The 14,866-nt window shown below is 36.7% G+C and overlaps 1 protein-coding gene across 1 annotated transcript in view; it reads right to left on the reverse strand.

The window, feature by feature from the left end:
- Positions 1 to 830: 830 nt before the first annotated feature.
- LOC107556132 (exocyst complex component 2-like) overlaps positions 831 to 14,866 on the reverse strand; it is a 40,447-nt gene continuing 26,411 nt past the window's right edge. The window contains exons 25-28 of the mRNA XM_016239168.1: positions 7,868 to 7,990; positions 7,716 to 7,777; positions 7,544 to 7,603; positions 831 to 2,643 (exon numbers count right to left, since the gene is read on the reverse strand). Of these exons, the coding sequence (XP_016094654.1) occupies positions 2,550 to 2,643; positions 7,544 to 7,603; positions 7,716 to 7,777; positions 7,868 to 7,990 (339 nt within the window). The 3' untranslated portion in view covers positions 831 to 2,549. The remainder of the gene's footprint in view (positions 2,644 to 7,543; positions 7,604 to 7,715; positions 7,778 to 7,867; positions 7,991 to 14,866) is intronic.

The following is a 14,866-nucleotide window of genomic DNA, read 5'->3' on the forward strand; positions in this document are numbered from 1 at the left end:
TGCCACCTTTGGTTTTAATAAAAAAAGTGAAAAACTGAGTGTATGTGCTCTTGATTCCTGACCTGTACAGGGTAAAAATTACATCTAAATTATTAATCAGCACAACTGTTTTCAATAGTTAACGATAAGAAATTTTTCAACACCAAATCAACATAATGCAATGATTTCTGAAAGATCATGCGACACTAAAAACTTGAGTAATTGGAATTGCCATCACAAGAATAAATTACATTTTAAAAATGAATTCAAATAGAAAACAGTTATACTAAACTGTAATAATATTTCACAATTGTAGCGAATCAGCTCAAAGGGGAAATATGAATAATTAATCATAACTAGTCATAATTAATTATAAATATTTAGATCCGCTGTAAGTATTTACTTGACCTCTCAGGGTCAACTGTCTGTCAATTCTAAGAACGTTAATTTCCTGGTTAAGGGAAATAACTTTCTTACTGTACAATACTCCTCAGAGCATGTAGCAAAAATCTGCATGATTAGGGACTGCGGTTATGAGCAAACAATGAACAACCTCAAGCGTGATACAAGTAAGACTTTATTAACTACATAAACACTTAAACTAGTCTAACATACACATACACACGCATACAGTTGGCATAGGAAAAGGGTTAAAGCTTAGGCAGTAAAAAGAAGAGAAATAAAAACATGAAGCTATGGTACCATTTGATATTCAGCAGATCTACAGCCTGAAAGAAACATCAGTTTCTTAGTTCAAACACACCTTTGTAAAAAGGTGCAAATGATACTTAATGTATTAAAGTTTTTACTATATTTTGGGTCAAATAAGTGCAGCCTTGGTGAACATAAGAGACTTCTTTCAAATACATGAAAAAATCTTAGCTACCCTGAACTTTTGAATAGTAGTCAATCTCAAAATTATAGCGCTCCTTTACTCTCTTTCCACTAATTTTGCTTTGAAGTTAATTTTCACTTCTACTGGAGAGAACTATCTCTAAAACGACAGAAGTGGAGTCTCTCCATCAATGGTGGGCTGACTGTGGTTAACTAAGCTAAGCCTTTGTAAAATGCAAGAGGGGAATACTTTTAGCCCCCACTATAAACACTGGAATCCCCACGAACGTGTGTGGATCTGGTGGGACGACAAGCCCTCGTTTACCTTGAACAGAAGCAATATGTTATCTGCAGAGAATATAAGATGGTGTGTGTAAGCGAATGACAGCACACACACAGGATGGTGTTTGTGGTTTGGAGACAGGATGGTGCGGGCAGTCTTAACTTGGTGACATCACAGAGGAAGAGGCAGACTGACAGAAGTATTATTTATTCTTTCTTCTCAATGAAAACAGCCAGAATGTCTCATTGGTTGTTGTTTTGTTGCCCTGAAAGCTATAATGAACTATGTTGTGTACGACGTAAAATTCTGATTTTCTTTGAAAAGTAACTAATTAGGTCAAAAGGTCTTGAAACTATGCTATAGTACGGGATTGTTAGCTTTGGGATGCATGGGACATCCTGAGAAACTTTCGAGATGTTTTACATAAACAAAACTTCTTCGAGTTTTCCACTGTTTATGGACTCACGGCTCCACATTAGCACATAAACATGTTTTGGATCATTTTCCGCTGCCTACAGAGCGGAAAGGTGCAATCATTAAAAACTTCCCTTAAGCTGTACAGCCTGAGATCAATACACCCACTCTTTCACCTGGTGCCGCACGAGGCTTTGACGCTGTTCTGTCAAATTGCTTCCCTTAAATGAGTGGGTGTCAAGCGTTCTAAATTTAGAAGAATAGATATCAACAAACAACACTGAGTGTTGGGAAAATAACGGAATGAGTTATGATGAGACAAAAGTAGAAACAAATATTCAGATCATTGTGGAGAGTTTCTGATGGCATGTTGGCAGCCTGCGAGAACTTTCAACTCATCTTGTTTTCTAGTCAGTTATATAGTAAACTCCTAAACCACATGCCAATGCTGGGTTACACAGCATTTAATAGCAGTTTACAGTAAAGGACACCTCCCAATACTGAACACTTCCTCCTGGGACAGGTAAAATTACCCCCGCATTGCCGAGGAGGGGCAGGGTGTGCATCTTTCTGTCTGACACTAGACAGGGTGTGTGCATGAATCGCTGACGTGTGGTCATAATAGACTTCAACACAAAACGACTCTCTTGATAAAAAGAGTCATTTCAGAACTCAACAGTTTCCTCTACTAACTAAGAGGAAAACTCACTCTCACACTCACAAAAACATATATCTTGCAATTACTCTAGCAACTGTCTTGCACATTAACATTTGCAGAAAACCCACTGCGCAAGAGCACAATTTTATTTAGGCTTTTAATCTGCATCTGGACAAAGAGGCAGTGCAACTTTTCAGATTAATGAGCATGTTAATTATCAACAGGCCACTACATGCTCACAAGAAAACAAGTGTAATTCAGCAAGTAGAAAATGGTATATTAGTGGCACTAAATTGACTTTTGAATGGTTTTTAAAACTGAAATGGTGTCTTAGTGTTACAACTCAGAGGCGCTGTTGAAATGTTGGGGATTTGTGAAGGCTTATCGCTTCACAGGCTGAAAAGAGGCAGGCTTGAAGCAATTAAGCTGTAGCTTCATACTACTCTTAAACTTATTCAGTAGCTCCTCCAAGAGTCTAAGAAAAAAGAGAGAGATAGAGATGTATTAGAAAAAAATGGAAACTATTAAACAAGCCAAATTTAACATCAATAAACAAAATTATCATTAAACATCTGTAGTTATTTTAAATATGTCTGATATCTGTACTTATTGCACTATTGTACCAGGACAATCCGCTCAATTCTTTTTTTTAAAACAAGGACACATTAACCTGATTAAAAGTGAGGGTAAAGACTTGTACACTCTTAAAAATAAAGGTGCTTCACGATGCCATAGAAGAACCTTTTTGTCTAAATGGTTCCATAAAGAACCTTTAACATCTGAAGAACCTTTCTGTTTCACAAAAGGTTCTTTGTGGCGAAAGAAGGTTCTTCAGATTATAAAAAGGTAAGAAAGAGATGGTTCTTTAAAGAACCTTTGACTGAATGGTTCTTTGTGGAATCAAAAATGGTTCTTCTATGGCATCGCTGTGAAGAACCTTTTGAAGCACCTTTATTTTTAAGAGTGTACCTTGTTAAAAAAAGGATTTCTATTTCAAATAAAAGCTGTTATTTTTTAACTTTCTATTCACCAGAAAATCCTGAAAAAATGTGTCATGGTTACCACAAAAACATTATGCAGCTCAGCTGTTTTCAACACTGATAATAATAATAAATGTTTCTTGAGCCGGAAATAAGCATATTAGAATGATTTCTGAAGGATCATGTGATGCTTGAAAACTGGAGTAATGCCTGCTGAAAATTCAGCCTTGCCACCACAGGAATAATTTACATTTATTTTTTTAAATATATATTGACACAGTAGTATTGATGATAGTATAATGTATGATAGTATAAATGTATTTCGATCAAATAAACACAGTATTTGGTTATCATAAGAAACCTCTTTCAAAAACATTACCAACCCCAAACTTTAAATGTTAGTGTATGTGTTAAAAATATGTATTTGCTTAAACGTAAAAGTAAAGTACTTTTTATTATTATTTTCAGTTATATTTGGTAATGTATTTTCTCCATAACAGCTATAAATTCATAAACACACTCTGGCTGGAAAATGATGGCATACGATCCAAAACATTACTGATCGGTTTAAAACTTTCAACCCATTCAAATGGATGCTTCCAAGTCTATTACAAGTCATTTGCACTTTAGTATCTTAAGGCAGCCCACTTTGAATGCAAATCAATCACAATGGAATCTGCTTGCCCAGTAGTTTTAACAGTTTCATACCTTGAAGTGATCTATATTATCAGGACTTGCTCAGTGATTTATGATTTACACCCCCCAAAGTGGTCAATCGCATGGCAATTAATCAATAGCATATGAGACAAATTTAAATACCAAGAAGTTCCTTTCAGATGACTGTTACACCTGGACAAATCAGACACACAATTAAACAGATCATTGGTCATTGTGTCTATTATTACTCTTCTTGTATATTGCATACTGTTTTATGCATGCTTATGATAGTACCACTAGTTAGTGTAACCTCACCTATACCACGTTTGGTATCTATGAATTCGTGTTTTGATTATCTAAATTAGATATATATTATATGTTGATACCTATGCAACATATATGTGTTCCAAGAATCTTTAATAGTTTTTGCATCAGCACCCAATCCAGTTACATATGCAAAATACCATGTTCGAAGACAAAGAGTCGTGAACTTTCCCTCCTAAAGTTTAAGTCACCATTGGCTCACTGACCCCCTGGAGCTGTGACCGCCATAGAAATTAAAAAAGTGGTCCATCGCATGGCAATTAATCAATAGCATATGAGACAAATTTAAATACCAAGAAGTTCCTTTCAGATGACTGTTACACCTGGACAAATCAGACACACAATTAAACAGATCATTGGTCATTGTGTGTATTATTACTCGTATATTGCATACTGTTTTATGCATGCTTATGATAGTACCACTAGTTAGTGTAACTTCACCTATACCACGTTTGGTATCTATGAATTCGTGTTTTGATTATCTAAATGAGATATATATTATATGTTGATACCTATGCAACATATATGTGTTCCAAGAATCTTTAATAGTTTTTGCATCAGCACCCAATCCAGTTACATATGCAAAATACCATGTTCGAAGACAAAGAGTCGTGAACTTTCCCTCCTAAATTTAAGTCACCATTGGCTCACTGACCCCCTGGAGCTGTGACCGCCATAGAAATTAAAAGGCCTCACTACATCAGGGAGGTCACTGATGTAGTGAGGCCTTTTAATATCTCTTAGATCTTCATCTTCTGCTTCGTCTTCTGGTTGCTGCTCGTGTGGGTCTCATTAAGTCCCAGGGCCTCGACTACAGCCATGTCTTCACTTTTCACCTGGGAGAAAACTCTCCTGACCGCAACAGACTCAGAATAACATCCTTCAACACCGCCAAATCATCAAGACTTTCATCTGAGACTGCATCCGGATGCTCGTTCAACGACCAAGGCAATGCAAGTATCATACATTAAAAAAAAAAAAAAAGAAAAAAAAAGTGAAGTGAAAGTGACTTATGGCCAAGTATGGTGACCCATACTCGGAATTAGTGCTCACACACAGCAGTGAACACGCACACACACCCGGAGAAGTGGGCAGTCACTTTTGCTGTGGTGCCCGGCGATCAGTTGGGGGTTCGGTGCCTTGCTCAAGGGCACCTCAGTCGTGGTATTGAAGGTGGGAGAGAGCGCTGTACATTCACTCCCCCCACCTACAATCCCTGCCGGTACGAGACTCACCAATATAACTATATGACTATATATGACTATAACTAAATGAAACGGAGGTTTAGTATAAGCTGTAGACCCCATTGCAAAACTGATGGTTTCTGCTCAATGGTTAACTGACCCATTTTCCATAGCTGCACAGTGAAAGTGACTTATGGCCAAGTATGGTGACCCATACTCGGAATTAGTGCTCACACACAGCAGTGAACACGCACACACACCCGGAGAAGTGGGCAGCCACTTTTGCTGTGGTGCCCGGCGATCAGTTGGGGGTTCGGTGCCTTGCTCAAGGGCACCTCAGTCGTGGTATTGAAGGTGGGAGAGAGCGCTGTACATTCACTCCCCCCACCTACAATCCCTGCCGGTACGAGACTCACCAATATAACTATATGACTATATATGACTATAACTAAATGAAACGGAGGTTTAGTATAAGCTGTAGACCCCATTGCAAAACTGATGGTTTCTGCTCAATGGTTAACTGACCCATTTTCCATAGCTGCACTCTCTGGTTTCTCAAACGATTTCATTCATCCACTTTAACTTCCCTGTGTATGTATTTGTGAGTTTTTGATTCTGTCACTGCATACAGATCAATGTCACTTAAATGATTCCTGATCTTGCTCTATTGCATTAGTACTTTAAGAAAGTTATTTTCTGTGGCCAGAAAAATAACATTTCTTAAGAGTTGATATGAAATTACACTGAATGTTCGCTGGACGAACAGATTAGTTGATTGTAATATCAATTCTGCTACAGTTACTACTAGCAGCTGATATAAATAATTATAATCAATCTTAATTAATTGTAATTATTTATATAAATGTCCATTTTGAGTTAATTTGCTACGTGACTGAACCAAACAAGGTAACTTGGACAAGTCATGTCATGACATTTGAGCTCAGCTCTTATTATCATCATCTCTGATGACTAACATTTGTTTAAATGTTAAAGTTTTTCAGTGTGAAGTATAACATTCAGCATGTATTTGACTGAAACTGTGATAACTTACTTCTTGTCAGCTCCACTCTGTAGCTGTGGTAGAGCTTCCAATGCCTGCTTAAAACTAGTGCTGAGACACAGAGGAGACATATGAGACAACCATTAAGTCCCAGGGCCTCGACTACAGCCATGTCTTCACTTTTCACCTGGGAGAAAACTCTCCTGACCGCAACAGACTCAGAATAACATCCTTCAACACCGCCAAATCATCAAGACTTTCATCTGAGACTGCATCCGGATGCTCGTTCAACGACCAAGGCAATGCAAGTATCATACATTAAAAAAAAAAAAAAAAAGAAAAAAAAAGTGAAGTGAAAGTGACTTATGGCCAAGTATGGTGACCCATACTCGGAATTAGTGCTCACACACAGCAGTGAACACGCACACACACCCGGAGAAGTGGGCAGCCACTTTTGCTGTGGTGCCCGGCGATCAGTTGGGGGTTCGGTGCCTTGCTCAAGGGCACCTCAGTCGTGGTATTGAAGGTGGGAGAGAGCGCTGTACATTCACTCCCCCCACCTACAATCCCTGCCGGTACGAGACTCACCAATATAACTATATGACTATATATGACTATAACTAAATGAAACGGAGGTTTAGTATAAGCTGTAGACCCCATTGCAAAACTGATGGTTTCTGCTCAATGGTTAACTGACCCATTTTCCATAGCTGCACTCTCTGGTTTCTCAAACGATTTCATTCATCCACTTTAACTTCCCTGTGTATGTATTTGTGAGTTTTTGATTCTGTCACTGCATACAGATCAATGTTACTTAAATGATTCCTGATCTTGCTACACGCTCTATTGCATTAGTACTGTAAGAAAGTTATTTTCTGTGGCCAGAAAAATAACATTTCTTAAGAGTTGATATGAAATTACACTGAATGTTCGCTGGACGAACAGATTAGTTGATTGTAATATCAATTCTGCTACAGTTACTACTAGCAGCTGATATAAATAATTATAATCAATCTTAATTAATTGTAATTATTTATATAAATGTCCATTTTGAGTTAATTTGCTACGTGACTGAACCAAACAAGGTAACTTGGACAAGTCATGTCATGACATTTGAGCTCAGCTCTTATTATCATCATCTCTGATGACTAACATTTGTTTAAATGTTAAAGTTTTTCAGTGTGAAGTATAACATTCAGCATGTATTTGACTGAAACTGTGATAACTTACTTCTTGTCAGCTCCACTCTGTAGCTGTGGTAGAGCTTCCAATGCCTGCTTAAAACTAGTGCTGAGACACAGAGGAGACATATGAGACAACATCACACACCCACATTATCATACTAACACTTTTTGGTTTTAATTGTATTAAGACATCTGTGTTGAACGTGTTTATGTCTTACAGACTCTCTGATGTGAGGTACAGCTCTATGGCGTCTCGCAGCGCACAGATTTCCAGACGTGCCTAGAGAGAGAAATATTAATGATGGTGAAAAATTATGATGTGGATTTCAACACCTTAAGATTAAATGTTGACTGTCCCGATGACTTGTACCTGCAGTGCACCGTTTTTACTAAAGGAGGACACACACTGCATCAGACGGCTCATTTCTTCAGCTACAGCCTCAATGATCTTTGATAAAACACGAGAAACCAGCTCCTTGGAAACTGTGAAAACCTGAAAGAGCAAAAAAAAAAACAGATTCTTTGAGACGGTCTATTAATTTCACCAATATGTTTTAGCGCAAAATGAATATATTAATGGCTGCTGAAAATTCAGCTTTCCAATCACAGGAATAAATTACATTTTAAAATACAATGAAATAAAAAATATTAATTTTGAATTATAATAATATTTCACAATATTGCTGTTTTTTTCTATAGCACAATAAACAAATAAATACAGCCTTGGTCAGCTTAATACTTAATACTCCGAATACAATCGGAGATATATAAAAAAAATGTCCAAGCTTTATAATAGCAGTGAATGGGGGTTGAGATTTTGAAGCCCAAAAAAGTGCATCCATCCATCATAAAAAGTACTCCACACGACTCCGGGCGGTTAATAAAGGCCTTCTGAAGTGAAGCAATGTTTTTGTGTAAGAAAAATATCCATATTAAAAACTTTATAAACCGTAATTTCTAGCTTCCGCTAACTGTCGTACGTATGTTCACTAAAGAGTGGCGTTCCAGTGGATGCCGTAGGATGTAGGCATAGCGTAAGCTCTGGTGAGAAGTGTTCCAAACTTGGAAGCGCAGCGGAGAGAGCAAAACAAAACACCGGTCATGAATTAGAAGTACAGAGGATTTTGATATAAGAAAAGAGGAGACCTTCCTTTCTGTAAACAAAACTTGGTTCTCACGAGACTAGCATATTCTCATCGGAGCTTATGCTACGCATACTTCCTACGTCATCCGCTGGAATGCCACTCTCTCGTGAATGCACATACGACAGTTAGTAGAAGCTAGATATTACGGTTTATAAAGTTTTAAATATGGATTATTTTATTACACAAACACATCGCTTCGCTTCAGGAGGCCTTTATTAATCTCCCGGAACCGTGTGGAGTACTTATCATGATGGATGGATGCACTTGTTTGGGCTTCAAGATCTCAGCCACCATTCACTGCCGTTATAAATCTTGGAAGAGCCAGGACATTTTTTAATGTAACTCCGATTGCATTCGTCTGAACGAAGAAAGTCATATACACCTAGGATGGCTTGAGGACAAGTAAACTATCCCTTTAAGAAATGTTCATTAAAAATTGTAACCAACCCCTCAAATAGTGTATTTTTACAGTTGACTGTACGTTTCGTCATGATTTTTTTTTGTCCACCAAGCTTGTCACATTGAATTCTGGGATTATCTTATCCACTAAGACAACATGTGATGCTGTCTTAGAATTTGGCCAAAACAAGGTACCTTATAATGAAACACACTGTTGCTGCTTACTTTTTAGAATTGAAAGTGTAAACATAAAGCTTTTAAATGCTGTCTATGTAAAGAGCTCACAAGGTTTTGGAACAGAAAAGGTGGCATTCTTAAAGTTTAAGATGTCTATCAGAGCATCTTTTAAAGCAGATGGGCGATTTGTTGAACTGAAGGTTTGAGCATCTCACCTCAGCATGAACAGAGATGATGCTGACCAAAGCCTCCTTCAAATAACTCCTCACACCTGAGTCAGAAAGAGAGAAAGGGAATGAGAAAAGGTAGATCAATGAGTCATGTTCATGCTTTTTAAGGTTCAAGAAAGGTTTAAACAGGGGGATAAGGAACCATCTGAAACATAGAAGGTGAGAGGAAAATCTTATCAACAAGTATGACATGGTTTTGCCTAGTTGTCATAAATGTTATAATTAAGACACGCTGTGTGTGTCCTCCTTCCTCCATACTGAGGTCAAGCAAAATCATCCCCTTCAATATATCTCAAATGTTTACAGTATGTTTATTTACTTACTTTGCACTATTAAAGTAATCACTTCTTGGTTCTCTACGCATGTGATATCCACATTTATAAGTCACTTTAGTAGTTAAATAGCATGCAACGCTTAATAATATAAATCACATGATTTTTAAGGAGTAATTAAAACAACCAATCTTGTATTACCAGGATAAAAAATTATTTGCTATTCTATAGCGTCATAATTATTTTATGAAAGAGATTATTTCACCACAGTTAAAAATTTTGGGTGAGTAAGATTTTTTGTTTTGTTTTGGAGACGTCTCTTATGCCTTATGGTTGCATTTATTTGATAAAAAATACAGAAACATTAATATTGTGAAATATGATTACAATTTAAAGTGTAATTAATTCCTGTGATGACAAAGCTGAATTTTCAGCAGCCATTATTTCTGTCTTCAGAGTCACATGATCCTTCAGAAATTATTCTGATATGCTGATTTGGTGCTCAAGAAACATTTCTTACAGATATCAATGTTAAACAGTTGTGCTGCGAAATATTTAGTTGAAACCATGATACTTTTTCAGGATTCTTTGATGAAATTGCTATGAACAGCATTTATTTATTTGAAACATAATTTTTTGCAACATGTCTCACTGTTACTTTAGATCAATATAATGCATCCTTGTTGAATAAAAGTATTAAAGGGATAGTTCACCCAAAAATGCTAATTCTGTCATTAATTACTCACCCTCATGTCGTTTCAAACCCGTAAGACCTTCGTTCATCTTCGGAACACAAATTAAGATATTTTTGATGAAATCCGAGAGCTTTCTGACCCTGCATAGACAGCAATACAACTGAAACGTTCAAGGCCCAGAAATGTAGTAAGGTCATCGTTAAAATAGTTCATGTTACATCAGTGGTTCAACCTTAATACCTCATATGATGCCAACCCTCAGACAACATACAAAACTACCAAATTTTGCTATAAGTTTGATCGCAACATATAATCATTGCTGTTAATAGGGTTCAACCTCTGTTTGATTACATGTCACAACTGCTTGATTTTTACCGTGCATTAATGCCATATGGACATCAACTTGAGATAGTCACCACTGATAAGCTATTACTAAATATAATGTAGAAACTTTAATTTTCTGTAAAGTGTCTTTGCAACGATTTGCATTGTGAAAAGCGCTATAAAAAAAACTTGAATTGAATTAAATTAATATTATGAAGATACGAGAGTAGTCATTTTTGTTTTCTTTGCGCACAAAAGCTATTCTCGTAGCTTCATAAAATTAAGGTTGAACCACTGATGTCACATGGACTATTTTAACGATGTCCTTACTACATTTCTGGGCCTTGAATATGGTAGTTGTGTTGATGTCTATGTAGGGTCAGAAAGCTCTTGGATTTCATCAAAAATAACTTGATGAATGAAGGTCTTACAGGTTTGGAATGATATGAGGGTGAGTAATTAATGACAGAATTTTAATTTTTGGGTAAATTAATCCTTTAATAAAAGTATTTAAAAATAAATCTTATTTATCCCAAACTTTTGAATGGAAGTGTACATTCATGTGTAATAATATCGGTTTGTCTATTTTGGAGATAAAGATGATGAACTGATTTGGAGCTAAATCGGAGCAGTTGCGAAGAAAAGTAGGTTTTACACAGTTCAACAAGTTCTTCTTATAACATCTCAGAAGCAGGAAGCTTGTAAGTTCACAAATGATTCACATAACCAATAGCATGGAGTCAAGTATGCACCAACACACCCAATCAACATACACACACACTTTACCATAACTGAAACTGACATAAAAGCAATGACGGCAGACTGAAACTGCAGATTCAAGACAAGCAAAAGTGTTTGTGGATCTTTCTCTATTAGCACCATCTCCAGGTTGATGGTGTTTCAAACAGACAATGTCTTCTAGAAACGTCCACAGAGTGCTGTCAACATACAGATTACATGATTGAGGTGTGTGTTACCTGTAGGTGGCAGGCAGTCTTTCCAGTCAAAGTATCCGGCATAGATGCCAGACTCCAGAGAGCCGACGATAGGATCAGATTTTTTCTCGATGTACGTCTCAAACAGATATTCATCCAGCTGTCTTAATGCCTCTATGCTGACCTGAAGAACAAGAGCATGCATTCAGTTTAATTACAAACCACTGATCATACAAGATTCTCTCCTGAAACACAGAAGTACATGTGACCATAAGAAACCATTAACATCACACACTTCTTGCAGAATGAGTAGAGACCACTCATGCATGTCCATCATTTTGATGTGTGTTGAACTTTAGGGAAGTCCTCAAAAACCAGAATGGAAAGCACCATCTCAAAAGGGGACAAAATCTGTGGGAACTCTGTGAAACACCAGAGATGGACATCTGTCCTGACAGATAAGTGTCAATCTTCACTGAGAAGCAGTCCAAATGTTGTTACATATTTTTAAATAGACTTTTATACATTTTGAAGAAAATGAAAAAGCCTTGTCCATGCCGTTTGTGATGCTTTAGAGTTGTGCATGGTGCATGGAATTTTGTTATTTGTTGTTTGGAGTGTTTTATTGTGTTGCTATGCAGTTCCTAAAGTGTCCTTGGTGCTTTGCTAGGGTGCCATTTACTGGGCCAAGTCAAAAGAGCCCATCCTTATGGATATTCTGAGTCCTGGATTTTGCTCCTTTTAAAAGTCCACCTGGCAAAAAATTATCTACAGTCCAGACCGTTCATAAATAGCACAGTTCTTCTTAAGCTGATTTAAGGCCTCTTACCTGAATGCTGCAAAAAAAAAAAAAATTCTAGCTCAATATATATATATATATTAAGTTTATTTTTCTTACCCGATTTGCAGATATTTTTTTCCTTGTTTTGTGCATAAAGTCACTTAATTTTGATACATTGTCCAGAAAACAAGACATAATAAACTTAATTTTGCTTCTTAAGTAAATGTATACTGATTTAAGAATGTTTAGATATTTTAAGCTAAGTTAAGCTAACGGTCACTGTCAGTGTAAACCAGTGTCACTTTATGATCATGTAATAAACCTCTCCTGTGAGTTATCAAGCTCTTATTCAGAGTTAAATCTCTCTGAAAGGTGCAATGCAGATTATTCTCATCATACTTTATTGATCTACACAAACCTGTTGGCCCAACACACTCATTCACTATATCTGCATCGAAATCAACTGTATTTACTGGAAAGGCCAACCATAACCTTTCACGAGGGCTTCACCCTCTCCTCTGTAGGGCACAAAAGCCACCTTAAGTGAGTGTGTTGTAATGCCACCATGAAAAACCCTTGAGCTTCTCCTCAATCTACATGAGTCATTCTCACTTCAGTAAAATATACATAAATTACCACACTTGGAAACACATCTGTTATCACTTAGAAAAAAGAAAATGCCAACAGTGGATTGGAGTAAAAGGGAAGTGTGCATGTGTCTTTGTACCCTGATGATCTTCTCTGCAGTGGTAAAGCCGTTCTTCTCCAGGTGCTCAGCCAGATTGAGAAACGTGTGTCTCTCCAGATACTGACAGTTACTGAGGATGATGAGGAGACGTTGCTCCTACATGAGCCAGAACAAACACACACACAGCAACTGAATCAGTTACAACGAACATACATATACGTATCTAGAGAGAGATTTTTTCCCCTGATACATTAAATTGTAATGATTAGAGTGATTTAGAATGATTTCTGAATGATCATGTGACACTTAAGACTGGAGCTTTGCCATCACAGAAATAAATTACATTTTTTAAAAATATGTTCAAAAAGAAAACAGTTATTTTAAATTGTAATAACATTTCATATAATTACTGTTTTTACTGTATATCTGATCAAATAAATGCAGCCTTGGTGAGCATAAGAGACTTAAAAACATTGTATCTAGAGAGAGATTTTTTCCCCTGATACATTAAATTGTAATGATTAGAGTGATTTAGAATGATTTCTGAATGATCATGTGACACTTAAGACTGGAGCTTTGCCATCACAGAAATAAATTACATTTTTAAAAAATATGTTCAAAAAGAAAACAGTTATTTTAAATTGTAATAACATTTCATATAATGACTGTTTTTACTGTATATCTGATCAAATAAATGCAGCCTTGGTGAGCATAAGAGACTTAAAAACATTTTTAAAACATCCTACTAACCCCAAACTTGCACATTTATATACACTTGAACAAGAAATAGCCTGACAGTTTGTGAAGCAGTACTATTACAGGTATGATTGGGTATGTGTGTGCCTTTACTTAACCATAAACCAGTCTGTGAAGAAGAGAGAGAGTAAAACAGAGAAAGAGAGAGACAGGGGAAACCTGCAGCTCTTCCACTGCAGGCTTGGGGAAACCCCATGTGAGCGGCTGCTGCATTGTGCTCTCTGAAGAAAAAGCTGCTGTTTTTCACAACACATGACTCTTGTGCGTGATATTCAGATGTTTGCTGAGTTGCAGATGGAAACTGTGACAAAGCATCCATAACGGAACACAGGATGTTTTCTTGGGAAAAGGGTTCTTAAGAACTAATAAATAACACACACACAAAAAAAGACAGTGGCATTTGAGTGCAATTTTTTCCCCCCCACTATTTGACTACAATATTAAAAGTGGCATTTATTTATAATAAATATAGTGCAGATATTTTAACCAAAATGTCATGTTTCAAATTACAAACCAACATTATATGTATAGTTCAACATCTGCACAAAAAGTATTTGCATACTTTCTGGTTGTCAAATGTTAGTGGAACATGTCCATAAGTTGATGTGATGAACTATACCCGTGGCTGCTCTGCTAGGACACCTGTGCAAACTTAAGGGAACTGACTTCATATGAACACTAAAAATCCCCCTTCATGACTAGTTAGTTGTAAAAATAACTGCAAATATATAAAGAAATGCTTAAAAAAAACCTGAAGTTTGTTCGTCGATGATGTCTAGCATAATGTCTTTTGCAGATGCCAATTTATTTTGATATTTTGTATCTAAAGTAAAGTCATTAGGCCATTTTAAATCTAACTTAAGCATCAGGAAGGGACCAAATATGCTTTGGGGTCACTGTAAACTCTATTTGTGTGGTTTAAACTTTTAATCAAGCACATGTGCGCGCACACACACACACACACACA

This window comes from Sinocyclocheilus grahami, unplaced genomic scaffold, assembly GCF_001515645.1.
Source record: "Sinocyclocheilus grahami isolate Dianchi unplaced genomic scaffold, SAMN03320097.WGS_v1.1 scaffold556.1, whole genome shotgun sequence".
In the NCBI taxonomy this organism is placed as follows: domain Eukaryota; kingdom Metazoa; phylum Chordata; class Actinopteri; order Cypriniformes; family Cyprinidae; genus Sinocyclocheilus; species Sinocyclocheilus grahami.